This window comes from Patagioenas fasciata, chromosome 2 (genome assembly GCF_037038585.1).
Source record: "Patagioenas fasciata isolate bPatFas1 chromosome 2, bPatFas1.hap1, whole genome shotgun sequence".
Classification (NCBI taxonomy): domain Eukaryota; kingdom Metazoa; phylum Chordata; class Aves; order Columbiformes; family Columbidae; genus Patagioenas; species Patagioenas fasciata.
The window spans coordinates 54,546,763-54,574,269 of record NC_092521.1 but is presented as its reverse complement, the minus strand read 5'-3'; the positions used below and the strand labels follow the sequence as shown (position 1 = coordinate 54,574,269).

General features: G+C 37.9%; 1 protein-coding gene across 10 annotated transcripts in view; it reads right to left on the bottom strand.

Moving 5' to 3' along the window:
* Window positions 1–27,507, bottom strand: part of PTPRM (protein tyrosine phosphatase receptor type M) — a 466,670-nt gene that overhangs the window by 177,191 nt on the left and 261,972 nt on the right. For all 10 annotated transcript variants that reach the window (XM_065830251.2, XM_065830253.2, XM_065830257.2 and 7 more), the window contains exons 12-13: window positions 2,735–3,008; window positions 1,567–1,603 (exon numbers count right to left, since the gene is read on the bottom strand). In XM_065830251.2, the coding sequence (XP_065686323.1) occupies window positions 1,567–1,603; window positions 2,735–3,008 (311 nt within the window). The remainder of the gene's footprint in view (window positions 1–1,566; window positions 1,604–2,734; window positions 3,009–27,507) is intronic.

Genomic DNA, 27,507 nt, shown 5'->3' with positions numbered 1-27,507 from the left:
CACCTCTGTTTTCAAAGTCCTCACAACAACCTTTCATATTATTTTACAGGCTTCACAAAGGTATCACAAAAATTCTGAAACATGCTTTCAAAACAGAAATGTATGGAGATTTGTTTAAAGTAAAAGCCACATCTCCACTGCCAAATGGGTTAGCTCAAAGTAGCTTGTTGCTATGGGAGCTACTCCAATCTATAAAGTTACCCTCGGTTCTCAAATAAAGAAGATTTTTCAGTTGAGTAATTGAAACAGTTGAACATCCATTAGTGATTATGAATACAAATCTTCAAATTATTTAAAACCCATTCCTCTAATCACCTATTATAATTTCTGAAGTAATGTCCACTCCTGGCACCACTGAAGCTGCAGGACAACAGCAACACAGGATTCCACTTGAATCTGGAATTAATCTCTCATCTATAATATATTTTATTGGGTTTTAGTGTAGATATTTGAAAGCATTCTATGGCTTAGTAAACAGTCAATAAATTAGAATTAAAACTACTTCCTTTGGTTTGGAAAACAAATAAACAGAACAAAATAAAACCAAACACGAACCAGTTGAAAGAGTCATAAAAACTGTATTTGTCACATTAGGGAGGATTCAGCCTTTCAACAGAGGCAATTGTATGCTAACACTTCTGTTGCTTTTAAGGAATGAGATTCTCATAAATCCTAAATAGATTTAGTGGTGGTGGTGGTGGAATTGTGAAGTCTGCAGGTAAAGGAAATCATGGTGGAATCACTTGCATTAGGGATAGTCACTCTGAGACATACACGATCTCTGGCAAGAAACATTGGCACAGGGATGAAATAGTTCTAATTTCATACTCTTTCCAGGTGCCCAAACCACAAGGTGGCATTACCTGTTCCTACTCACAGCAGTACGTTCCTTTTCCTCTATTAGTCTCCAAATAATCATACTACCCCATCACTTTTTCATTCAGGCTTTGAAGCTGCCACCAGCTGGAGGTATTAAAAAGGTGATACTACAAAGATAATGACTGATAGATCCCAGCCTCCAAATGTATCAGCAGTATGTTTATCTTTCTCTGTTTGGGGATCAAACCTATAGGTATTATACAAACTTGTCTCACAAATGATAGTATCATGTGCTAACAGTCCAATAAATACGGCTGATCTGTGCCATGAAAATTAAGAACACGATTTCTCCACTTTTCTTTTATAAAGCAATTAAGATAATTGCTTACAACCACTGCATAATTTTTCACTATAGATGTAGAAGCAGCTAGCATGCACTTTGCAATTGGCAATTTTACAGTGCTACTATATATGTAAAAGTCAAAAATATTTATTTTGAGATCATATAAAAACCCACAAAATATATTTTTAAAACCCTGTGTTCAAGTAGACAACTAAAAATGAATGTTTATTTTTAAAAACAAACAAACAAACAAACTTCCTAAATCTCAGCTAGAGACGCAAATGAATAATTTAAAATTATGTAATAGTTTTAGTGATGCCTCTTAGCAATATAAACACTTCTGGAAGTTTGCAAAGACCATGTGAGGGCTGAAATACAGAATACATGACATAATATGAACATACCTTTTGTGGCTACCCTGACGCAGTCGATTTTGGTTTCCTGTGTCAAATAAAGAGGAAAAAGGTCACATCTTGTGTTTCTAAGCAAAGAAAGTCATCCAGGATTCTATTCTTAAAAGTACTGATGAAATGTCAGAGAAATGTTCATTTCATGTGGCTCATTACACATTTAACTGCTTATTAAGCAACTCCAATGTGCTTCCATAATGTGGACAAACGCTGTTTGAGTACAACACATAAACATTTCACTTAAGATTCCTCTAAAAGTAGAAAATATGTGAAAGATATTCACAAGAGCACAGGCAGGTGTTCAGTTTTTTTGCTTCGGCAATATAATGACCTTGGGAGATTTTTCTTTTTCTTACAGATAGTATAGTTCGAGGCATCATGCTAGACAATTTTAGAGAGAAAAAATAATCAATGGTGTTTCACATTCCTACGCTGTCAGAGCACTATGAAAGAGGGACCCTTATGGTTTCTGGCAGAAAACATTTCCAGGCTGTCAGCACAGACAGCCAAAGCTTCTCAAGAATTGAAGGAGTCTGGGTAAGTCTGTCCAGGAAATGAAAAACAATTCCAGGAAGAATTAGCCCAATGAAACATGATCTGCAAAGACCTTTTTACACACTTTTCATTTCAGTCCCATCTACTTATTTTTCTTTTACTGTTTGTAGAAAGGGAGGGAAAAAGTGGTTTCTAATTCAGTCAGGGCAGCCAAATGAGAAAATGGGAGTTCAAGACATTACAAACCAAGGTAATGGGACTGGACAGGCCAAGACAGATGTGCTAAAATCTGCAATCAGGTTTGGCTTAAGCTTAATGAAATCACAACACTCTCCTCTTCAAAACAAGAAAACAAAAACCAAAAAAAAAGAACAAAAAAAAGCCAGTCAAACACACACATCGGACAGGTTTTAGATAATAAGACAGAATGGTAATGCGCTACTTTGCCTACTCACTACTGACAAAATCTGATGTTTTCTCCTCCTCTTTCCTGTAACCCTTAATCATTAAGCAATATTATGTTAGGAAAAAATGTTTTTTAAACTCAGTGCATTACGTTTCACACTTGCTTCATTTTCTCACTAGCAACTAACTTGGGCATCTTGCTCATTGCTGCCAATCATCTATTTATACACAAATACTGTATAAAAACTGTCCTAAGGCTTACCCCATTGGCTCTGCTAGCAGCTTGAAAATAGATGCTGTAGCTCTTGTGAGGAAGAAGAGGAGTGTTCCAGAAACCACTGTAGGTTTTGTTATCACCAATAGTAAAAGGTTGAGCAGCTTGTAAACCATTGGCTGGAAACTCTGCAGCGAAGTAGTACTGGGAATTCAAAAGCGAGGCATTCTGGAAATGAATGGGCACTGGGTAGCACTTCAGGATTTCAGTCGTCTTTTTGGTTCTCCGTGGGCGTTCTTCTTCAACAACTATTTGATAGACACTAAGAGTGTAGAAAGGAAAGAACATGGGTTATTTTAAGACTCAGGAAGTCAACTCATTCTGAAACCATAACAACATACCAGTATTTATGGAAAAAAAGAACTGTTAAAATCAAAGGATGCAGGAAGACAATGTCATTTGATATTCAGGTGTAAGAATGTGTGGAATAGACGCATGCCTTCAAGTAAATTCATTTTGTTTTGGAAAAATAAAATAAGCCATACACACCACAGCTTCTCATACATAATCGTAAATGCACAGAACACTTTCTTGTTTCAACTTTGCACAGAAAAAGCTTGCTTGATTGGTGCTAAAATGTAGCATTCAGTATTATTTTGTTCATAGAACTAAGTATAATGCTATAGATTCCATCCTCTAACCTGTTGAAATGAAATGAAATGAGTAGTAAGATAAAAATGAATAAATAAATTACAAAGAGACGGGGAATAGTATTTGCTTAACTGTTCACATTATAGCTATTTATAAAAGCACACATAGAGTAAATTACAGTCTTTTAATATTTTGGTGACATATTGACTGTTACTGAGAAAGAATAATACACTTTTTGATGGAAGTTATTCTTGCTCAGCAAAGCACTTTTACACATCTTAGACATAATGATGTTTTTAAGAGGTTCTGCATTCTGCAAAGCAATTCAGTTTGTACTTGCATTCTGTGCTGTCCTGGGACCTACAGGGAACAGTCCATCCCTTTCACTGTAAAGGTGCCATGGACATTCAAGCAAGAACAAAGCAATTCTGATTTCTGCTGTATATGCAAACTGTAATCATTATACCCTTGCAGTCGCTGTAAAAGCCTGAGTCAGTGCTTTCAAATTTGTGAAGTGGGAAGTCCACATCTCTAAAGAGGACTGGTTTGCAAGTTTATTGCTTCACTGGGGATCAGTGATTCTTAATCATTATTTGCCTCCTGGAATCTTGAATCCCAGTAAGCAAGTCGGCTTAGGTAACTGATGTTAAAAGCGGCAATGTGTCACATTTTTGCACATCATCTACATCTAATAACAATTCATGATCTTTCAAGTAGATAAATGCTAAAAAGTAGCAATCTCTGGGTAGGGTATGTTCCTTAAAGACAAAATATCCACACAGTTTTCTGACATCTGTAGGCAGATGATTATGTTTACAGAAGACTCTGCCCAAAGTAGAGGGACACTTGGGCTGGGCATCTGCAGGTCTCAGTCTGGACCCAACAGGGCTTACTGGCTTAGTCACATCACTGCACAGCTATGGTTATTCGCCTTCTGAAGGCAAACCTGGTTTAGTAATGAAAGATATGACTGTGCAGCCACCAAGCCAGCTCATAGCCAGTGAGCTGCCACACCTGCTGGGGCTCCGCTAGACTCAAGTTCCATTCACCACTGGCACAGAGCTCTCCAGTTCTTGCACCCTCTGGAGCCTCAGTGACTGAGTGCACACTCGGGCTAATGTGCTGGTTCTACACTCCAGCTGCCTTTGCATGTTCAGGCAATGTTGTGTGCTTGAACAATGCCCCATCAGTGCAACTGTTGAAGGTCAGGTTGGATAGGATTTGATTTAGTGAAAGATGTCCCTGCCCATGGCAGAGGGGGTGAACTAGATGATCTCTGGAAGTCCCTTCAACCCAAACGATTCTGTGACAACAGCATGATGCTAGGTCTGCAGAGCCCTCATAGCTAAATATCACCAGGAGGCCAAAGAAGGCCCACTCTCTTGGTCATCTTACTGTTTTAATACCAGATCTAATGATCATGTGCAAAAGACCCCCTTCACCATGTTTTTAAGGTCTAGCACCTCCAGTAGGAGATGCTGCACTTCCTATGCTCACAAAAAATGCCCAGAAAGTTAACACTGAGAATGCTTAATACCTCTTCTTCCACCTGACTTAGACTCTCACCATAGTGAAGACTAGGTTTAATGTTAAGATACTTAAATTTAAGTGTCTTCATGAAGATGTCTCCATGCCTGTAAACTCCCATTACAGTCATTGGAGAGCTACTTAGGACAGGCAGCAGATACTAAAGACTTGACCAGCGATGAGGTGTCTACTTTTGAGTCAAATTAATTGCTCTCTAGGCTCCACTCACTATAATTAAACACTCAGCTCACATGTAGACACCTACAAGTGGACAGCTAAATTTAGTTATTTTAATCTGATGCTGAACCCCATGCAGAAATCTAACCACATGTAAGTTTGGTACAGCCAGGGAGACAAATGAATGTATTGAGGGTCCACCTGAAGGCCACTCTCTGCACATTTGGCAGTTCTGTGCAACAAAGACTACACATGTAGGAGAAAGATATTAATTAGTTGATTAATTCCATGCTGAGTAGTAAATGAAGGTCAATACAAGTCAACCGTTCTTTGATCCTATAAGAATTGATCTGTAAAAACTAGACATGAAATATCTACATTACGATCTTGTTTTTTTCTCTCCCAAATCAATGTTTGACATGATTTTAGCAGTTAATTTTTCAGAACAAAACACGGTTCCTTAGAACTGGGATTCCAAGCTACTTTGAAGAGAGTGTGTTGCGTCTACTAACTGCTAATTTACTGTGAATCTACAATGAATACCATTTGCAAATTTAAATGGACTATTGGGAAGAAAGTAGAAGGTGATACAAACATCTATTCTTGTAAGTGAGTGAAGCTGGATACACTTGCCTAAATCCGCAGCAAAGACTAGAATCCCTCAGTTTCACTAAAATGTGATGGATAGTAAAGTAAACTATTTGGCTGTCATCTTCAGGAGAGTATTGTTACCTTTTTTATTGCAGCAGGACTGACTGTAAGAAGGACGTCAGACCAGACAAGGTAATATAATCTGTTTCAGTACTGGTTGAAAAGAGGATTCTTCTCATTTTTCACTCAGTAACTAAAGACTGTAGATATTTCAGAAACAAGTCTGTCATTAAAATGCTCCTTTTCCTTTGGCAAATTCATGTTAGTTATACTACATGCACTACTCCTTGTATATTACATTTTAAATGCCTGCCATCTATTCATCTTCGGAGACATTAAAGAAAGAACTAAGTTGACTGGAGCAATTTCAATCTCAAAATGTCTTTTCATCCTTACTCCAGAAGACAAATTAGATTTGCAAGCATCTAGACCTCAAATGTATTTGCTCTTTAATAATTTAAGCACTGAAAGGTCAAGCAGCTCTTTTCTGTTCCCCTTTATCAAAGTCCAAGTGCTAATGAAAAATAACTAAATCCTATCCACTGCCCAATTTCCACACGCTGCTGTTTCTCTGATGTAAATTAACACATTATAAGCACCTGGGTCAACGGAAACCTGACAGAACTTCATGAGTGATACGTTTTACATTTGTACAAATGAGATCATCTTGCTAATGAATTTTACAAAATTACCCCAATTACAATTATAATCCAAAAGCTTCCTCTAATTCTTATTATTGAAATTGCCATCTTTAATACCGAGCAGCTGAATTGCCTACTCTGAAAAGAGTTTAAGCTTAGTGAATTGAACTAGCAAAGCACCAGGACTCTCTTATTCCTCTTAGGTATTAGTCAGATTTTATGCTTGTTTGAAGTTGCATTATTCCTTTCCCATACCTCTGTATTTCAGACAATAAAGTCTTCCTTATGGTACTCCAAAAAGTAAAATCTACACTACAGTGAAAGGTACTGAAAGCATACCAGCTCTTGGTAGAATTTAGATTGATCTTTTTGAAGGAAAGAAATGTAATTTAAGTTTCATTCATGTTAGGCAGTTCTACTATAGAACTCCAATGCCTTGGAAATTGAACACAAACTCTAGTTTTATATAGACCGAAACTTACTGTTGCACCAAGAAAGGAACACATGAGAATTATTTTTAACTTAGGATTCAAATAGTCCCAATTTGGGGATTATAAAAGGTGTTTGGGAAAAGAAAAATTATGTAATTTTTAGGTACTTTTAACAACTTCAAAACAGTTTAAAATTTAAATGATTATGCAGAGATACAGATCCGAACACAATAAAAACTGTAATTTTGATTAGAAATTAGAAATACCAGGCTTCTTGGATATTTACTGCAATTGGGTTGCTTAAATTAAAATGGTCTGTCAATGTCTGCTAAATATACTCTTTTTTTTGAGAGTTGAAAAAGAGACATGAAAGAAAAAAGAAAACATGTTAACACAGCAATTAAAGACGCTAAGAATATTTAGACAAATGAGCCAAACAGTTGAAACAATTCAAAAGAAGACTTAAGTGTATGTTTTCTTAAGTACATTAAATCATTTTTAATATCTTGCTGAATAAGGACATTATTCCACTTTATTAGAACGAAGTTAATCAAATTTTAATTAATCAAAGTCTCATTGAAAGTGACAAAATAATTTTCCAAGAAGTGCCAACTGGATACAAGCATAGACTTCAGGTTTCTTAATACAGAAGTCGTGAATATGTATAATCTGTCAGCTGAAACATATGAATTTATAATTCCACCTCCACCAAAAGTATTTCAAAATTGAAAACAAAGGGAAAACAAGCTTGATTACTTCATCATTGAAATGCCAGCTCTATTTTTTCTTTCTTAAACAGTCCTGATGCTTCATCTAACTGAAGCCATAAAGAATTTTTGAAAATTTATTTTATAGAAGAAAGATGGACTAAGGAATCTAGAATATGAATTCAGACTAAGGTTATCTGAATTTATTTACTAGTCTTAATACAACTGTTGTATGTGATCCTAGGCAAGCCAATTAAATAACTTGTGCCTCGGTTTTCTACCTTTAAAATGAGAACAGGAAAGCTTCTTATTCCCTCTGGGCTGCTTCAAATGTTCAAACCTGTGTAAACTGCTAGGCGATCTTTGCAGACTCTTAAAATGACACTGTAGAGTCTAATTCAAAGTTTTTTGCTAATAGTAGTAAGTCTCTTCTTATTGTCGTGCTTTATTATCAACATATATAACTGGTACTTGTTAGAGATCTATTTCTGTATCTCAACTTGCATGCTTGCTTTGTTTTAATGCTAATAGATTCAAACAATAGAATAACCTTTAATCTACATATTGACCATTATTTCAGTTACTTATTCCCATAGCCCTACTTTATCTATACGCTAGCATCACTTCACTGCATTCTACTAAAACACCAGAGTTCCAATAGACGGCAAAATTAAGAAACCCCCAAACCACCTTCTTATCTCATTTTTTATGTCCATGAAGAACTTGATTGCTTGAAGCATAAACAGTCTATAGGGCCCCCATAATTTCATCAACACTTGTGCAGACTCTGAAAGTTCTTCTACTGTGCTACCATTGAAGATACAACCACTTTTTTAAAGTATCAGTTTTGTCCATGTTTTGCATCCAAAGCTTCATAGAGCTTTGCTGCTGATATGTTATGTAACAAGTTTATTATTTAACACTGCTTCTTTTTTTAAAAAAAACAATATTTGGACATTTTTAAAATATAATCTGCAATTTAAATTCCTCTTAATCTCTGCCATCACCAGTTGTCTCTGACATGTTCACAACATATCTATATGGATTAACATTAGAGATTTTCATCTATATTTTCCTGCCCTTACATTGCACTAGATCCTAGTAATTTGTCCTACAACTTTGAATTTTAAATTAAATTGGTACTTTGAATTTTACAGTACTAGATTACATGTAAACCATATATTGAAATGGAAGAAGGAAAATAGTCTTGAAAGAACAGGAATTAATAATTTACACTTAGCAGGCAAATAGGAGAAGGTTACATTAAATTGCCACAAACTCTCCTTCTACTGATCGAGAGGCTGTATATTTATTACAGGTGGCATTACACAAAGGTGATAATGACGATCCCTGATTTATCAGGTGTTCTCAACATCATAGCTACATAAGCTGTGCCAGTGGGTCAGGAGTTCCAGTAACACATAATACATACTGAGCAAAATATACTCCATGTGCAGTCATTTTCAGCACAGATGTGAAGCCAGAGAACCAGCTGAACAGTCATCCTGTCCTTCTGACCACTGTAGAATTTTGCACATTTTGTCAAAGGGGGAAGAAGACGCTCTTAATCGTCTTCTGTCCGCATATCAAACAGAGACCAGTGCTATATCCAAGATCAGTACTTACAGGCTGAAAGAACTGGGTGTAGTAATATTTGCCCCTAGGGAAGGAATGGTCTCAGGACAAGAGCAGTCTGAAAGAGCATGACATGGGTAGTTCCTCTGGAAGGGGTGACTTTTCTTGTCCAAACATTAAAAATGAAGCTATCTGTATGTGTTTGGATTTTTTATTTTTTTTTTTTTTTTTTTCCCCCGAGAGTGAATTGGCATTGTTACAGGTGGGACAGGATTAGATCAATGACTCCATACAGTTGGGAATTCATGGAGTAGGAATAAGATCAGGGAGTTTTTGGTTAACTAAAGGATAAATGAGTATGCCTACTGATGATGGAGAAGCCTGTTCAAGGTACATTTTATCTGTGAGGCCAGAGATTTTCTGGGCTTTAAGCAAAATATAGCCTTGCCTGCTGTAGTTTCCAAAATGAGAAGAAAAAATGAAGAACCTTAAAAAAAAACCCCAAACCCTTGCATGAACATAAAGTTCAGATATGAAAATACAGAACTTAGAGCAAAGAAAAACAAACAGTCTAAACTAAACCTCCGAATTAATGCTGCTGTACCAATGCCAAGAACGATGCAAGTATTGTTAAAGTAACACATGAAAATCTAATTTACAAAAGGGAAAAAAGAAGGTGAACTAGGCAATGTTGCAAATCATATTGGCAACAGAGAAGCAATCAAAATTCTTGTAACTGTTCACATTTAAGTGCTTGACATACCAATGTTAAAGGTTTATTGACTTTTCTTTTCATGAGTAAAGGGAGTCTTAAATCCCTGTAACTTTTTGTTTGCATCTTTACTTGAAGTCAGGAGGTTTTATGCAAACAAAAGTTCCACAATCTTAGGTTTCTAAGTCTGTGGGACAGTTGGTGCTTCTGAAGTATAGGAAAGGGACTAATAAAATAAAATATATTGTGCTAGTAGCTTGTTGAAACTTAAGTAGAATGATTCTACTTCCGCACCCGGCTTTATTTACTGGCTGTGCAAGTCAAGAGATAAGTCTGGTTAGAGTCTCCATGGCAGCGACTGTCTTTGTTCTCAGGAAACACTATTATATTACTGGCACCTGAAATTTCCCGCCCATGGGAAAAGTCCAATTGGAAAAACCCACAAATCTTTTGGAATCAGACCTGGAATGAACACAGGAGGGCCTAATATTATACAGCACTTCCATTGTCATGCAAGGAGCCCTTTTTCTTAGATCAATCAAAGCAGAAAAACAGAAAGACAGCTGTAAAGGGGGAGATAAGACAGCTTAGGTTCAGCCCCTAGAGATACTGCCAAATGTAAACTCTAAGGTGTTGCAATAAGCTTTATCTTCACAGGCCCAAGTCCATTGGAGAACAGTATCTGGTTTTTAATGTAAAACTCTTAAGCTGCTTTGCGACTGCCCAACTCTTTTGTATGGACAGTCTCAAAGACTCAGAAATCAGTATTTACAAAGGGGATTTTCTGGGAAAAATATATCCAAACCAACCTCTCCTTAGCATTCCTATGGATTTAGATAGGAAATCCCGACACTTCTCATACAGGGAGTGTTATGTCGCTGGAATTTAAAGAAATTGTGCTTGTTCTTTCCTCCAAGGACAGTCTCCAGAGGAAGATACGACAATGCATTCAATTCCTTCAAGAAGGAAAACGCTACATGATATCTTAATTGCAGACGAGTCAGATAGGCTCTGAAAGTGGTAAAACAATGGCCACCATAAGTTCATGGATTTAAATGTTTTTTTCCAAACGCAGAAGAACTGATAAATTCCTCTTTTGAGAGTTTGGACTCTCTAGGATTTAAGGGAGACATCAAAGCCTGGGTTCCAACAATTCTTAGAAAAAAATCTGGAAGAATGGAAAAAGAGACAATGACACACACTACTTCCACCTTCCAGTGGCCAGACGGGTGCCACCTAGTCCTGATGACACAGTATATTTAACTTTTTGCCTTATTTCCCTATATATGGATTCACTGATTTAGAGAATGTAAGCACAGCATGTCAGGGTCAGAGAATGTCCAGCAGATCTTCAGCCTTGTAATCACAGACAATCATGTACCATTCCCGAAATGTTTTTGAAATGTTTCTCCCTTTAGATTCAGTTATAACAATGATAACTCAAAATATTACTTCGTTTTGTTAGTAAATAAATCAGATAGGGAAGGAGGGAGAGAAAAAAATCTTTTAAGGATCCCAGTTTGTAATGCTTTTGTTTTAGAAGGATAATAAAAAATTGCCAACATGTAAATGGTAGTAGATAATCTGTATTCTGTCTTACAACATATAGTGTGCTGATGGACTGCAGTTTTAACTTTGTCCAGTCCATCCTTTTCAAAAATCAATAAATTCAATACATATCCTAACCTACCCTTATTCAAAGCAAGTTCTAGTTGACTACTGAAACAGCATATTAAAATTGATAAAAATAATCTGATCAACACATAAATAAGTGGGGATTAGACATAACGCCAATAGTAAGTGTGGCACATGAGATTGCCCCGCTGTTAACTGAGATTTGATGACTGGCACAGGAATCAAATGTGTTCTCTTAACCCTACTCCCACCCCCCCAAATCCTAGATAAATATTGATGATTTGTTTGTTTGATTGATTGATTTCTCCCTGGATATACAGCTCCATGGTTAATTATTTATGATTATTTAAATACTGGTGCCCAAGTAGGACTTGGGAGTGATACTACCATACTGGTAGGCAACTGTAAGAGATTGTCAGAATTACCACAAAGACGATGACAAGGACACAACTGTGTCTCCACAACTGTTACATATGTTTCTACACCTGAAATCCCTTCATCCTGAAATAAAGTTTTCCCATCCCACTTCTCCAAGTGACTGACTACCTCTCTGTACTGATATGAGTGATTTGATGAGGGACAATGTATTAGTAATTCTCCATAATTAGAAATAAGCACATAATTCTATTTTTATTTTAATCTAAAGATAAGCATATACGTCCCTTTTTCATTTTGAAGGTCAAGTTTTCAATTATTATTTCTAAATGTTCTACAATATTGTAGGCCACAAAAACCCCTACGACCAGAAACATACTTTTTCTGAACCACTTAAAACATGTCTGTGGCTTATGCTCTCCATACTTTATACGGATTCATGTATTTGGCTGCTTTTTCTTCATGATCACAAATATCAAGAAAATATACAGATTTGGTACATGTTCTGTAGTCCTGTACAAAAATGAAAATCAAATTTAACCTACTTATAATGGTACTGTTTCACATTGATTTCAAAGGTGTAAGTAATACAAGACAAGAGAGCATTTGGCTCCATATTCATAAATTCTCTCGACTATCAATGTGTATTTGCTGGACAAGCAAAATAAACCTGTAATTATAGATTTCCCCTAATGTGCTCCATACTTTAGTAATGATATCTATCTACGTAATACAGACTGCAAGTGACAAACTAAGGAGGGCACCAGAGGTTTGGCAGTCTATTTTTTTTTTCCATAGGAAAAGTTCAGAATGTTTAGAATTGAAGAGACTGTAAAGACACATTTCAATAGTTTTAGTTTGCAGGTATGTAACTGTGCATGTGAAAACAGAAAGACAAACTGAGCAAACAAAACCAGAAAAAAACTGAAACATTTAAGAATACAAAAGACTAGACAGGATAGGAATGGAGAGAAGGAGAGAAGAAGAAAATAAAAGAAAAAGCAAGAGGAGGAAAGATAAAATAAAAATGCAGTTTATCTAATACATATGTAATTTAAACAAAGCATTTTGTAACAACTTACAGTCAGCTACTTTTTAGAAATTACAAGCAATATTATATTACTATGTACTATTGCATGTAATTTATAAAAATAATATATTTCATAATATAGTTATGAAATCATATCATATATGTTTATAAGAACAGGGGGAAATTGTTTATCCAGGAATGACTTCTGCAAGACCTCTTTACACCCACAATGATCTACTGAGTATTTTTTGAACTGCTCTACTAACTGATACTTGGCTTCTTCCATAAATCACTCTCGTATACATAAGCTGATAGTTTTTCTAATAGGTATGCCATTTTTGGCCAACATATAACTTCTCTGCTGATATCTCTTTCATGTACATGGGACAGCAGCATCCCATTTACACCGATGCAGTACTGGGTTCTTTAAATGCCAGTGGAAAGAGAAGATGCTTCAAAGCTTTATAAAGAGATTTAGACGCTGCAAATTTTACACCTAGAAGTTCAGAGCGTATAGCACAGAACATGCCATAATCCCATCGATATTCCACACGCCATCTGTGATACCCAGCTCCCACCCTCTATATGCTCAGCTCCTTTTAGTATCTCCCAAATACTGGCTGGAAAAGAGGCAACACAAGCTGTGGCTGCTTCTGGGCTACACATGGGCTTGCTGGTATGTGAATTCTAGCTCTCTACTGATGGACTAACTAACTAGTTCATGCCTTAACATAGCCTATCCTTCAGCACAGATGCTTATCTGGGTCTTTCTTCTGTGCTCAGAGGCTCCAGAATGTGTGAGAAACTTCTTATTTATGCAACAATTAAACTATTTCATGTGTGCTTGAAAATTTCCACGAGGTTCCATATTAATGAGGGAAGGAAGGAAGGAACATACAGACATGTGAACAGTGTGATACATAACCCTTGTTTTCTTAGGAAATCGGAATAAAATAAGGTGTAAACTTTAACTTCATTATGTTCCAGAAATTTCAGTTCTTATCTTGGGTATGTTACATAGCAGACGCAAGCCAAGGAGTACTTCCTTTTTTAATTTTATCAGTGAACAACTTTTATTCCTACTGAGTGTAAGGGCTCAGTCCCTCTAGACACCAGATACTATTGATCTCACTCCACAAGGCTTTATACTCTTAATTTAAAGCCCAAGAAGCAGTATCACTAACTTAAGCGATGCTGGTCTAAACTGAACTAACCTAAGGCTTTAGATTCTCCAGGGCTTTGAGACAGATGCCACTACAGAGCAGTATAAAATCGGGATGACTCCTACTTCCCTTGCAGTCTGCTCACAATATGGCTTCAAAATGAACGAAAACCAGGGATGGATTGTGAAGATAATAATTCCATAAAATATTCCACAAAGCCACTATTCTGAGATCTTACGGTGGGCATCATGGAAGAGGTAAGTAAAAAAAAAAACATATCTCCAGACAGTTAGCTATACATACAGCTGCTTATTTCAACATTCCTCACCATTGGCAAGTTGTTCACAACCATGCTTAGACAGCTTTTGCACTTTTCCTTTAGAGAGGAAAATGCTATTTCAACTTATTTTAATTTTAGAGATAGGAATGGAGAGCATATGATATTCTGATTTGCAGAAAACCACACAGATTGCCCCTGCCTGAACCAGAAATAAAACCATGCTCTCATCTGCATTGATCCCCAGCGCAGTATCTTCTGGGTCATCCTTCCTACCACAGTAAGACTTCAGCTTTCAGTAACCAAAACCACACTGTAATTCTTCTTCTTGGCTTCTGAAGAGGCTTAGCTCCTCTTTATCCCTACAACAGAGCTCTCCCTTGGGGAAGATGGACCTACTCATTACCTGGGCAACTTTGTTGTGTACAAAGAAGAATACTTCAAAAAGAAATGTTGCAGAGATACGCTTCCACAGGCTATTTCTGCTGATACCAAAGAATTAACTAACAATTTCAAGCATGGAGTCCCTTCTACACTATCCTGTTGGTGACCTCTGTCTGAATTTGAGTTGGCTTTTTTTTTTCCACCAACCACCTATTCAAAGCAGGGAGGGAAGGAGGAAAAGGGTGAGAGGGAGGTGGGGAGAAAGAGGGACACAGAGACAGAGGAGAAGAGGGAAACAGAAAGTGAGAGGCAGAGGCGGAGGGAGATTTCTGTAAAATCTTGATGGGAAGAGGAATGTCAGTTAGTCCCAAATTATGTGGGAGGCTTTTATAATGTAAACTACCGATCATCAAAGTTATCTACATTTAAGATACATTTATCTCCAATCTTGTTTACAGTTATTTATAGGACAGGACTGTCTTCATCTTTCGAAATGTGTATTAAAAACACTTTATTTCCATCAGAATAGCTTAGAGTAACAAACCCCCCACAGTACGCAGTGCACTGAAAGGAAGGCATTTGGGTTTATTTCAGTTTAAAGAAGACATAGTGTAGCAATTTAAATGCTCAGATTTTTACATCTGTCATGTGGAGGTGTTTGTGTTTAGCAAAGCTCAGGGAACAGTGTGAACTCTTAGTACAAAAGGAGTATGACCTAAACTGTTCTTGCTCATGAAATATAATGATGAAAACAGATAATGGCTGGTCTTGCACAGACAATTTTTGTTAGATGCCACATGTTTGATATAATAACACCGTGTTGAATATTTCATTCTTGTAACTTGAGTTTCTCTTTGTCCTGGCTTGAACAAGATAAGATCAGTCCTAAATTGCTTTGGAATATTAGCTGGGTACCATGAATGTATTTTGTATTCTCTCAACCGTAACTCATTACATGGAACTTGCTTGGCATCAATAAGTCACTATCGCTTCTGTGTGTGTACGTGTGTGTGGGAGCGTGTGTGTGGCTCAATACCCTGCTGCTAGGCTATTTAGTGATAAAATCTGATATAATAAAATATTAATTACAGCTGAAAGGTTGGGTGAGAAATATGAACTCAATTACAGTCCCATAGTGTGAACAAAGGGCAGGGTGAAAAAATCCTTTTGTTACAGAGGTTTGGGGTAATAAAAGAACAACTAGAACATTAGACTCAAGCTGAGTGCTCCCTAAAAGGCCACCTGTTATTAATCTTCCCATCAGGCATAGAATTTCAAGTAAATTAGGTCAAGATGAAAGATTTTTGCTGCTGATTTTTTTGACTTAACTAATTTAAAGATTTCTTTATCTGAGCATTTTTTCTTTGATGTCATTGCAATTTAGTAATTGGAAATTTGTAGCAAGCACAAGGACACAGTAATTATAATTAAAGGTTAGATATCATACATGGTATGCAAAATGATCACCTTACATGGTATAAAAATAGATAAGAACTAGCAGTTCATTCTAAAAGTCTTTGTTTCAGTCAGATTGGCAGTTTCTCAGCACTGAAATGTAACAGATGCAGTCCTACCATCTTAGAAAGCCAAGTTTTTTTCAAAAAATACCATCAGTGGATTATAAATTATTTTAACACTTGTTAATAAATGCATTTCTGTTCATCTGTTTGATTTACCTGCATATGGAATCAGATGAATTACCAAAGACTTAATAGAATGTGACCAGATTGTAAACAAGCACAACTGTGAGCCAAACTTAGTCCAAATCAAATAATATGACTTTGAAATACTATGCATAGTAGTGAATAATCAGAACTGAGAAATCTTATCTATTATTGTGGGCTAAAATGTGCTATTATATCATAAAGTAAGATTTTCATTGTCTGAAGAACTGTGTTTTCTATTAACAGTGTTTTCTATTTCAACAAATTTTGTTGAAATTATGGCAATATATTTTGGTACCAAGCCAGAAAACATACTTCCAATGAATTTACATATATGATACTTGGAACAATCCAAAGACCATTTCAAAGCTTCTTAATCAGCTTTATGTTCTTTGCTTAATTTCTTTTTAAAAAGAACACAGAAAAATGATAAGTTCATAAATACATGATAAAAATATCTTGGTACAGCAAGCGAGGTGCTTTTATAAACCAATATCACACCATTTAACTCACCAGTTTTCACGTTGCCAAGGCAAATTTATAAAACAACTGGAAAGCATGGAAAAAGGAGTAAAGTCTTGTCACAGATTAAAAGAAATTAAATAAAGCAAAATTGTCTAAAATAATTTAGTCTAAAAAGGAATGAAGTCAGAGGGGATCTGAAGGAAACATTGAAAAATGAAAGCCATGGCAGAGCTGACTGATCCTTTCCTTTCATTCTGTTGCAGAGAAAGAAAATATTGATGCACAATGGTACTGAAGTACAGATAATGAGGAAGAAACAAAAGGAAATTCCAGGTGTCTGAACACATGCAAACCCCCCTGCAACAAACCGTGAGATCACACAGCTCATCTTATCAGAATCAGAAGTAGCATTTCTGAAAGTGTATGCCTGACTCTCTGATATTCAAAGAAAACTCACTACTGATTGGAAACTGTAGGTCTGCTTCTCTCTAGAATGGAAAGATTTGTTACCGCACACTTTCAGCTCCAGCTGAACCGTAAGATTCCACCTGGTTCTTTCCTGCTACGTAAGAAACAATTTCTTTTTCTTTTTGCAGAATATGTTATTACCTAGTTCTTCACAAATTAGGTAGAGAATAGATCTAGCAAGTTCACTTGGATTCCTGAGAAGAGAGGAAGACAGACTCCTACCTAACAGAGACATTACTAGTCCTTTACATCTACATGGGATGAACGTGTTATGTCATTGTGACTAATTTTGAGATTCAAGTATTTTTTTAAGAAATACTATGCTATGTTGTTATCATTCTACAAGGTTCACGGTTGCTGGATATAATATAAATATGATAAAGAACTGTACTGGAATTAAAAGGCATGGAGTAACAGAAAAAGAGGCAGTCTTTGTGCAAGAGCCTGCCCAAGTAATTTCTGCTTTCAACAAAATCCAGGGCCAGCTGCAAACTTCAGGTTTCATCCCAAATAGCCCTGAAGAAGAACAGTAGCTACACTAGGATAAGGTATAAGAAAAATAAAAAAAAAAACAAACCACCTTTGAGAAATAATGTGATGGTCTTAAAGAACAGGGAGATTTCCTCAAATCTAAGTCTGTACATAAATGGTAAGATGCACAATTGCTCATCCTCTTATATTCAATTCTCAATTTATGTTTATTGTATAAGATGTTGCATTCTAGAGAAGTGGTTTTCATTCCATTCTCTGCAAATTGCTAGGCATGCACAGTTCGCAAAAGCTAAGAAAAGCAAACACAGAGCTTATAGATTTAAAATCACAACATAAAGATCTGCACATCCACTGTAATACCTTCAGGAGTTTAAAAATTAAAAAAAATTACCTTCTACTAAGAAAAATGGATTACAAGTAAGCAATACTCCAATATTTTCCAGTAAACAATAAACTCCTGCAATGCGCTGCCTAAGTCCTAGAGAGTGTCCATGAGGTGTGGACACTGTAAATGTAACAATGTTCATGTGTGTAACTATGGAAGTTGTACAGCTCTTACTTACGAACCCAAAGAACAGGGTGTTTCAAAAACATGGACTCAATTTGAAATCAGTATGCTTTGAAATTGGGTCTGTCTTTTTGAAACACCCAGTAATATGCACATCCAAATTGATCAAGTAGCCTGGATATTACATAGAAATGAAGAAGCAGCACTTAGAGCAGGAGATCAGCTAGAGGATTGAATGACACAATGTTAACATTACAGAATCAGATCTTTCTATATTCTACAACCCTGTGCACTGGAAACTCACTGCTGAATTGGGATGGAGAATTAAGGAAATAGATGTATGAAAATGGATGGGTTATGAGTAGAGGGAGAACACTTACTTTCTCCCTTTTCCAACCATGGTCTGCAACCTGCTGGTTTGTGTGCAGCAGAGGAAGAAAAATATTTGCCAAGGCAGCTGAATGAATACACAAACCAATTTCAACAAGTCTTTTGATTCAAAGCTTGAAAATGTTTACTGCTTATTAAAGCACTCACAGAGGAGATGAAGTGTTTTAATCTGTTCAATCAGGGGATACAACATGGAGCACAGAGAGACTAGCTCAAACAGATCTGCTGTGGTGGTTTCAGATGTTGCCTCATTTGTTCATTTTCTCCTCCTACCAAACCCTTCAGTTGCAACTGAGAAGCCTGGTGGTATCACGTTAACAACCCGAAGAGCACAGACAGATTTTCTCCTGCCGACTCTGCTGTGGGAGAGCAGGACCACAGTAAAAAATAACCACAACAAAATTCTCATTTCTCAGTGCTATCTCCTCTATCCGCAACTTGAATGCAGTGGGTCCTGGTCCAGCAATTTGGAAATGCAGACTACTGTCTGTGTTCATTTTCATCCTTTCTTCTCCACAAAAAGGCTCTGCAGGGCACTCTAATCAGCAGTGCAGAATCATGCAGGTAGATACAGAAAAAAAGTCGGTTTTTCTGGTGTTGTCCCCAGTTTCTCAGGACTTCTGTGGATAAATACAAGGCTGACCTTCTATTCTGCCAGTGAAGGAATAACTCTTCATCGTCCCTGTGCTGGGAATGACTCTGGCAGGATTAGGTGGCATAGAAACCTTGGCAGCATGACATCGTGTAGCTCTTCTCACAGAAAATCTGGCCGTAGATAAAAGATTCTGCACAGTTCAGGATTAGCACAACTGTTAAATACAGATGAGATTTTGGCCTTGTGCTTCTAGTACCCTACGAGACCAATCTTGAAAAAAGCGTAAACTCTAGATGTGAGAACACAGTTAATTTATTTGACCTTGTCTGATTTCCCCATGGTAATTTCTCTCTAAACTCAACATTTTTATAATGCCTTAGACATCTATCCTACCGCTCTCCGAGACTGTTTTAGGCTGAGGCATTTATACTGCTCCTGACTAAAGAGTTGCTGCTTTCAGTTATAGAGCCCAGTAAGTGACTCTCATGTTTCTTTATGCCATTTAATGTAACCCAGTTGAGCAGATTAGCTTTTACTTAGCAATGCTTTAGAGTTATGATGTTTGTTGTAAATGCCAGTAATTTCCTTTCCCATTTAAATGAACAACCTTAACAGAAAGAAAGTTTTCATCTTAATGTTCAGTAAAATGAATACTCTTTCAGCATCCAGTATGGGAAATGACAGTGTTTCACTTGGAGCACATGCAAAGGTTTTCTTCCTCTTTCCATGTAGCGTTCCTCTGTATTCTTCCATCTTCTTTAATAGTACTTAATATCACATAAAAGCATTCACTTGTTTGCTTGCAATCCATGATCAAAATGCTTTAGTACACAGAGAATGGGTCAATCAAATATTATTTATACTGGGACTTAGGAATTCCTTCAAATTACTTTGTCCTGGAAAAGACAGTCCTCCTGTCATAGATTTATGTATTAGTCATGCAGCCATTTAGTGTTTGCTAGTGAATAAAGGGCTCGTATACATTTGCTCAAAACCCACAAATCCTAAGGTCAATGGCAGTATGAAAATGCACCATGGTCAAAAGAATCTATGGAAAAAGCAATTAAAATGGTACAGGCTACTTCTGTGTTGTAACCTAAACTATGAAAGAAAACTGCTGACTTTTGGCTCTCTGATGAAGACAGCCCTGGTTCGTGCGAGCATCTTGACAAAAGCTTGTGCTTTTTTAGGGGCTGTCATGTACAGAAAACTGAAAAGGGACCTTCAGCACCACAGTGCCATGTGACTAACTCTCACATACTGCCACATCTCATAATTTCCATAAATTTACCTAGCACCATCTTCCTGACATTTATATCTGTACCTGTTTCAGAGCTTCATCTCATCACTGGGTAGAGACTTTATATCTGACGTGTTTGTTTACATGCTCTCTGCACTGAAATTGTTCTGTTTCTTCTCTGAAGTTTCTTCCTCTCACGTATTTTTAGAAAACAGCCATGCCTTCTATTGGCCTTAATTGGCTAGCTGAAATAAGTCTCGTTCTCTTGGTCCCTGCATGTCTAACACAGGTTTGCCAATCCCCTGATCATTTATGCCATAATTGTGTTTCTGTTGTGGTGCTAGTAAACTAGTATTTCTCAGTAGATCAGAACTAGGCACAGGAGTTCACATGAGGCCCTTCCAGTGTCTTGTATAATGCCATTTAGAGCTTGTCACCTGTCCTGGAAACCCCACCTGCTCTATACTTTCTATTTGCCTATTTCACAGTCATGCCATGTTTTGATGATTCACAGTCATACCACAAGTCATCAACACACAATTTCTTATCCTCTGTTATTTTGAAAAATGAGCCTCTATCATACAACTTGCATCCCTGTTATTAGCTCATAAAATGCAAACTTTGCATCTCATTCTATTTATAGGAGGTTAATCCTGAAGTCTATTCGATATTTTCTGTGCAGCATTCCACTCCCATGCTGCAGGCAGGATCTACTTTTACTGCCGAATGGATTATAATGTGTTCTATTTATATTCAATATCTATAAACAAAACATGCAGAATGTTACTGCGTCACCTCTCAGTTGATAATTCAGTACTTCACAATACAACACAATGAACAGGTATGTATATCATGGTCACTGCTTTAGAGCTCATGAGCCACTTAAAATTACATAGTTAATTTAAATACATTTGAAAGATAAGCAACTGAAACTCAAGAACCACAAAAAATATAAAGTATATCACATGGCTAAAGCACAGAAAAATTGATGTGCACCATTGCCTAGGCTCCCAGTACTAACAGGGCCCAAGCAGCTGTGGCTTCCAATATGACCTGCAAGACTGACTTGAGTGTTTATTTGGTCAAATGGGTGAACAACCACTAAAAGCAACCCCATACTTTTCACTTGTGTCACCCAGTACTCAAGAGCAAAAACTGATGCGATTCAAACCTCCACAAAACCAAAAGAACTGTAGTGAGATGATAAGCCACAGTGGAAGATCTAATTTCACATTGACTTTAAGGATATGGGAAATGCACATGCATAATACACAGTAAGACCTGCAGTGAAAGCTCCCAGAGACAGCGATGGGTGACGTGTACCTGTCAATTCCTAACCACAGTTTTACAGGAATTCAGAAGGGGTCACTCAGCACTGTGGCTACCAAATTAACACACAGCCACTGCGATACACACCATCAGAAAATGGCTTTAAAATGTCTACAGAAAGTACATCTCCACATAATCCTGCTCAACAATCACTTGGGGAAATGTAGCTGACTCGCATACTCCTCCTCCAGTTCTTCCACAGCACACAGTAAAATGAAAACAAATCCCTGGTATACTTCAGTAAATGCAGGGCAACAGCATCTCTTTCTTACGTTTACAAGGAGCGCTCTGGTTGTTCTGTGTTTGAACTCAGGTGTGTATAAACTGAGTCCACTTTTAAAAATCATGCAGTGAAGTAATTTCCAGCAATGTTCATAACTCTTTCATTATGGTCCCTAAATTAAACACCTCTCTCTCTCCAGACAAGTTCTCAGAAATACACCCCAGCCCCCTACACAGCCAGTGGGAGCGAGAAACACATCTCTTTACAACTCCAGAGGGCAACCCTGAGATGAAGGTGTGATTGTACCTCTTATATTGTCTCTACAGGGTTACCAATGTGCCCATCATTGAGGAACTATCTAAACCCAGCCAGGAGTAGATAATTACATGTAAAGACCTGAAAGGTAGTAATAATTTATTTGGGGCTTCACTGTATAATTCTACATCTGCCTGGGATACAAACATCTGAGCTGTCTCATTGGAGATGTGACAGTCAGGCCAGGTTTTTCCACAATAACCTAACAACTTCATGTTCTTAGAAATGGGAGGCTAGGGTTCAATATTGTTTTCAACCTGAGAGGTTTCCACCACATTGCTCCCAGCCCCCTAGCCAACTGAACAGTGTTGCAGTGGTCTCTGCTGAGGATGGCCCAGCATGCAGACAGACATACAGGAAGAATCAGAGAACCAGAAGTGCATCCATGAAGGAACCTATCTAGAGACTCTCCTTACTCTGTCCTTTACTTCTGTTTTATTCAATGACCATCTAAAATATAACACATTAAAAGTCCTGTGAGAAAGGAACAAGGCCTCTGGGTATCTTGCTAGCCCAGGAGGAGCTTCAGGAACTTTGTGCTCCTAGTTAGAGGTTTCTACAGGCTTACTGAGAACATAGTGATACTTAAGAACAGGCTTGCTAACACTGAGCAGTGTAAAACACATCTAAGCTAAATGTGTAACAGGAGACTGAACAGAGAAATGCAACACTGCCCTCCCTGTTAAACAGTTTGGAAGATCCACAGAAGGGCTTTGGCATCAGGCAGATACCACTCTCCCCAAAATTTCTAGACCTGAATCAGCCCATTCCCAGCTGGCAGGTGGCCACTGCGGCCTGGGCGCTCAGCAGTATGAACAGGGACAGTTTTCAGCCACTTGGCCTCCGTAACAGAGAACAGTAGAGCGCATACAAAATTCACTAGCAAATATGCACACCTAGACTCTGAACTTAAATAGACTAAGTTGAGTGCCAAGTAACCATTCCTTGGAAAGGGATCATGGAAGAACAACACTGTTCTGTTCCTTACATACTCAGAGACCAAGCTGTTCATTTGAGTAAGCAGATTTAAGAAACATACGTTTTATCAGTTCTGAGTGAAGCTGGCAGTCCAGAGCCAGCAAAACGGGGTCTGAGTTCCAAGAGTTTATGATTCACCAGCTGAACGGCTCCTGGACTTCAGCCTTCACCAAGGAGACTGGAAAAACCTAATTGTCCAAAGGATGTTAGCAGAGAACCAGCCCAGCTGAACTGGAACATCGGGATGTCAGAATGAGATGCAAAAAACCAGAAGACTATCAATCATTAGGAATTACACAGAGATATGGTCTCCACTGCATCCTACTTAAGGCCAGCACGTAGAAGGAAAGTAAAAAAAGAAAAGCAGAGGTTTATAAGAGCTAAGGAAATTTTTCAGTTGTTAATTATAACCAAAACCATTGAGAAAGCATTGGTGAGTTATGAAACTGAAAACTAATCTCTTCAGAGACATGGAATACTCTACTGTCTCTTTTGCTCTGCACTTGCTCTAGCTTGCTTTATTCATCATAGATTAATTTTTATTAATCACATTGCTAAATGACAGATAGCATTTCATGCTGGGTTCTCAGTGACACAAATTACTGCTTCAAGAAATCAAGAATCAATGTTCCTTTTACCCAGGAACTTTGAGAAAGTCACAGTAAAGATTTCTGAACAAGCTAGCAGGACATGTAAAGCTGCACCACGCATGCCCAGACAACACGTACTATAAATTCTAACCCAAGTCACAGTAAAATCCAAGGACAAGTTCTACTGCATAACAAAAAAGAATTACAGCATTTTACAGCATAAGCAATTATTGTACTGTTCCCTCAATGAAACTAAAATTGACCCTTCTGCTGTAAATAATTATACTTGTTGCTATAAAGAAGTGACAATTATGAGCATTAATAAAAGCCCATCCCTTTTGTATCACAGACATCCTCAAACAAGTTTACTGGCTGCCTCACAGGTTGTAAAACTATGATTTGAAAATACAGTTTGCAGGCAAGAGCTGAACCTACGGCATACAATTCAAGTCTTTATGTTTACAGACCCTTAAACAACGGAAAGGGTGCTTATGGCAAGCAAATTAAAGAATGGACAATAAGTTCTCTTCATGCTGTTTAGACCTTGTGGTCTCACAGTATTTCAGAGGACTACATTTTGAACACAAGATTTCAGAATACTAGTGAGTTAGAAATGCTACTTGAACATGTATAGTAACATTATTTCAATATAACCATTTCTTTATCACAAATCCACCACATATCTAGACTGCTTTATCAGTGAGCTCTTGAAAGGCCAAAATTCACTTTTCATTTCATTGGGAAGCTTTCCAAATCTCTCCTGGTTAATGCACAGTTTTGATATTTCTCCCCTCAGCTGTGTCTACATGAGATTTTCTTTTTCTCATTACTACATTACAATGTAATGTCACTGGGAATAAAAGGAAATTACAATAACATACTAGCATTACATAACATGCTAGGTAGGAATTGTGAGAGGACAGAGCTAAAAATACAGATACTGCAATGTTTTTATTTGCATGTGCTGTTGCCATGTTTTTGGCCACACCGAATGCTAACAAGTCTCTCAAATTTTGCAAATCATAGTCCTCCCATTCTGAAAATCATTTGTTCACTTATCCTGAATTTATAATCATACTCATGATGTTTGCCTCCATAATTCATGCGTGGCAATCAATGCTGCACTCTTACCATGCAACAATGCAACACAGAAACCCAGACTGAGATGCCAGTACCTCTTCTTCTCTGAGAAGTGGATTGGAACTTTGAGGTCCAGCCCTGTGGCTGCCATGTACTCACAACAGCAACACAAGTGCCCCGTGGTCTCTTCAAGGTTATGGAAATATCCTGAAACATTTGCATTCAGAGTGCTTGAAGCCCTACTGCTTTCTGAATTCCACTGATGTCTGCCACAGATTTCCAAACAGCCTGGCTAGAGTGCTAGCTTTTTTTGGATTTCTTGATTGCCAGTGAAATAATCTAATCTGCTAATCTGCCCACCACGTGAGTGTTTGTGTGAAGATTGTGTCAAGAATAAAGGCAGTGGCTTCTCTGGAAGGCTGTCTGTCATACTGGAGAGTCCTGCAAAAGGTCTACCAGGCCTCAGACATTCTCATTTCTTTGTGTGGAAGTGTCTGAACAGTGTTGCACACCCTAAGTGATGTGGCACAGGAATGCAAGTTCCTGCTGCCGCCCTATGAGAAAGTGAGTAGACATAATGACAAAGCAGAGGGGATGGCCAGACACATAGAAGGCTGATCCTCACGGCACCAGTCACACTGAAGGAAGGCCCAAAGACACAGCCTACTTTGTAATGTGTGTGGCAAGGATGTGAAGGCAACCGTGAGCTCTACTTTACGTGCAGTGCTCAGTGGTTCCAGTGGGGAACTGCTGCATTACATGAGTGTTTGCAGTTCGAAGGTGACCACCTCAGTTTAATTTACTCCTTCCTACTCCTAGTCAGTGGGTAGGAATAAGGTGTCATTCATTTAGGAATCATTATACAATGAGTGTTGTTGAAACGACTGAGCCACATACAGAATGAAGAACTCCCTGGCCTTGGGTTGGCAAGGGTTTCTTTACACCATGCATCTTCCTTTGAATCACGCTGTTCCTATCCCAGGGACCATGTGCAGATGGCCTTAATTCCACCTGTGACAATGAACCCAGTACTTACAGGGTGCCTTTAAAGGTCTGGATTAGGCCATAAGAAATATAAATCTCTGTGGAATTTAGACAATCTGAACACATCATGAAGTGTTTATCTGATGAAGTAGGAGAAAGGAGTGCTTATCACTTGAGATAACGTGTAGTTTGAAATTTCTAGGGTAGTTTTCAGCTGCACTTCAAAATACTTAATAACTTAATATGGCCTTTCAGGCTGAAATATAATACATACCACTTCTTCAGGGAAGAGAGATTAAAAGTACGTTTCAAAAATTAAGCACTTCAAGTAAAGAGATGTTTGCTTTATTTTCCCAGTGGAGTTGTTCTTGTTTATGCATGTTGAAGAAGACGGGCACACTGATGATAAAAGGGATGCATTTAGAGTACACAGACTACCTTCACTCTTGTACACTCTCAGCTTTCAGCTTGCATAATTCAAAGTTTATTTGCTTCCTTCTGCATGTTTTCTTGAAGGTACTTTTAGATTGTACTACTTGGCAACTGCTCTAGTTCCCTCTCTCCCTCTCATCCTGCCTGAGCTTTGCAGCTCCAGGTGCTGCAGGACTAATCCCCCACACTCAGCACAGGAATTAGTCTGGCATCCAAAAATGCCAAGTATTGCATTCACTGGGCAGTGCTGGCTGACAGGCTTGGCCCTCCAGTTCTCTGCTTCAGGTTGGAAGAGGAAAGTACCAACTGTCTGTGGTATCCATAAGAACAGAAAGGGTGGCTGAACAGGCCATTAAGTGACTAGAAGGGTTTAGTGGGGCAAATCCAGGTGAGCCGAGCTCTGTAATGTGGTAGGAGAAAGAGACTGGGAAGGAGAGTAGAGCCTAGACGGTCTTGCCTTGTTTCTTGCTCCTTCACCCAGTCTGTGACTCCCAGAGCACTGGCTATTGCCAGGTGGTTCCGGTGTTATCTGAGACAAAATTTTTGTGATGTTTATTCTCCAGGCTTTTTGAGAATGTGGCACAGAATAGCAGGAGGAGGGTGGTAGGGTGACAGTATTTTGCTGATTATGTAAGCGAGATAAAAGAAGTGGAAACACTCAAGCTTTATCATGGCAAGACTGAATGAAAAACTATGTGACAAAGAAAACTTGCTTCTCCCTGCTGAAGCTAAAAGCTTGCCGGAAAACTTTGCCAGAGAAGGTCACAAGAACCTTTTATAATGGAATGCAGCAAACAATCTAAAACTCTTTCTAACACAGATGAATACATAATCAACACTACGTACATGCAGTCACCGAGCATTAAGTTTGTCTTTTCTGTGTATGTGAGCCAGATCTCTGCAAGAAATTACCATTGCTTAGTTGAAGTAAATGGAAATGACCAATCTATGCACCTGTAGACAATTTGGCCCCAGGGTCTTCTAAATTTTAAGCTAACCTGCCCTGAAGAAATAACAGGTACAAGCGCTATTGCCTTGGAAGAGTGAGTCACTCAATAGATGTTGAAGAGCCCTCATAGAAAAAATATTCGCATTTGTATACTTTATGCAAATCCTTTAAAATGTTGGTGAC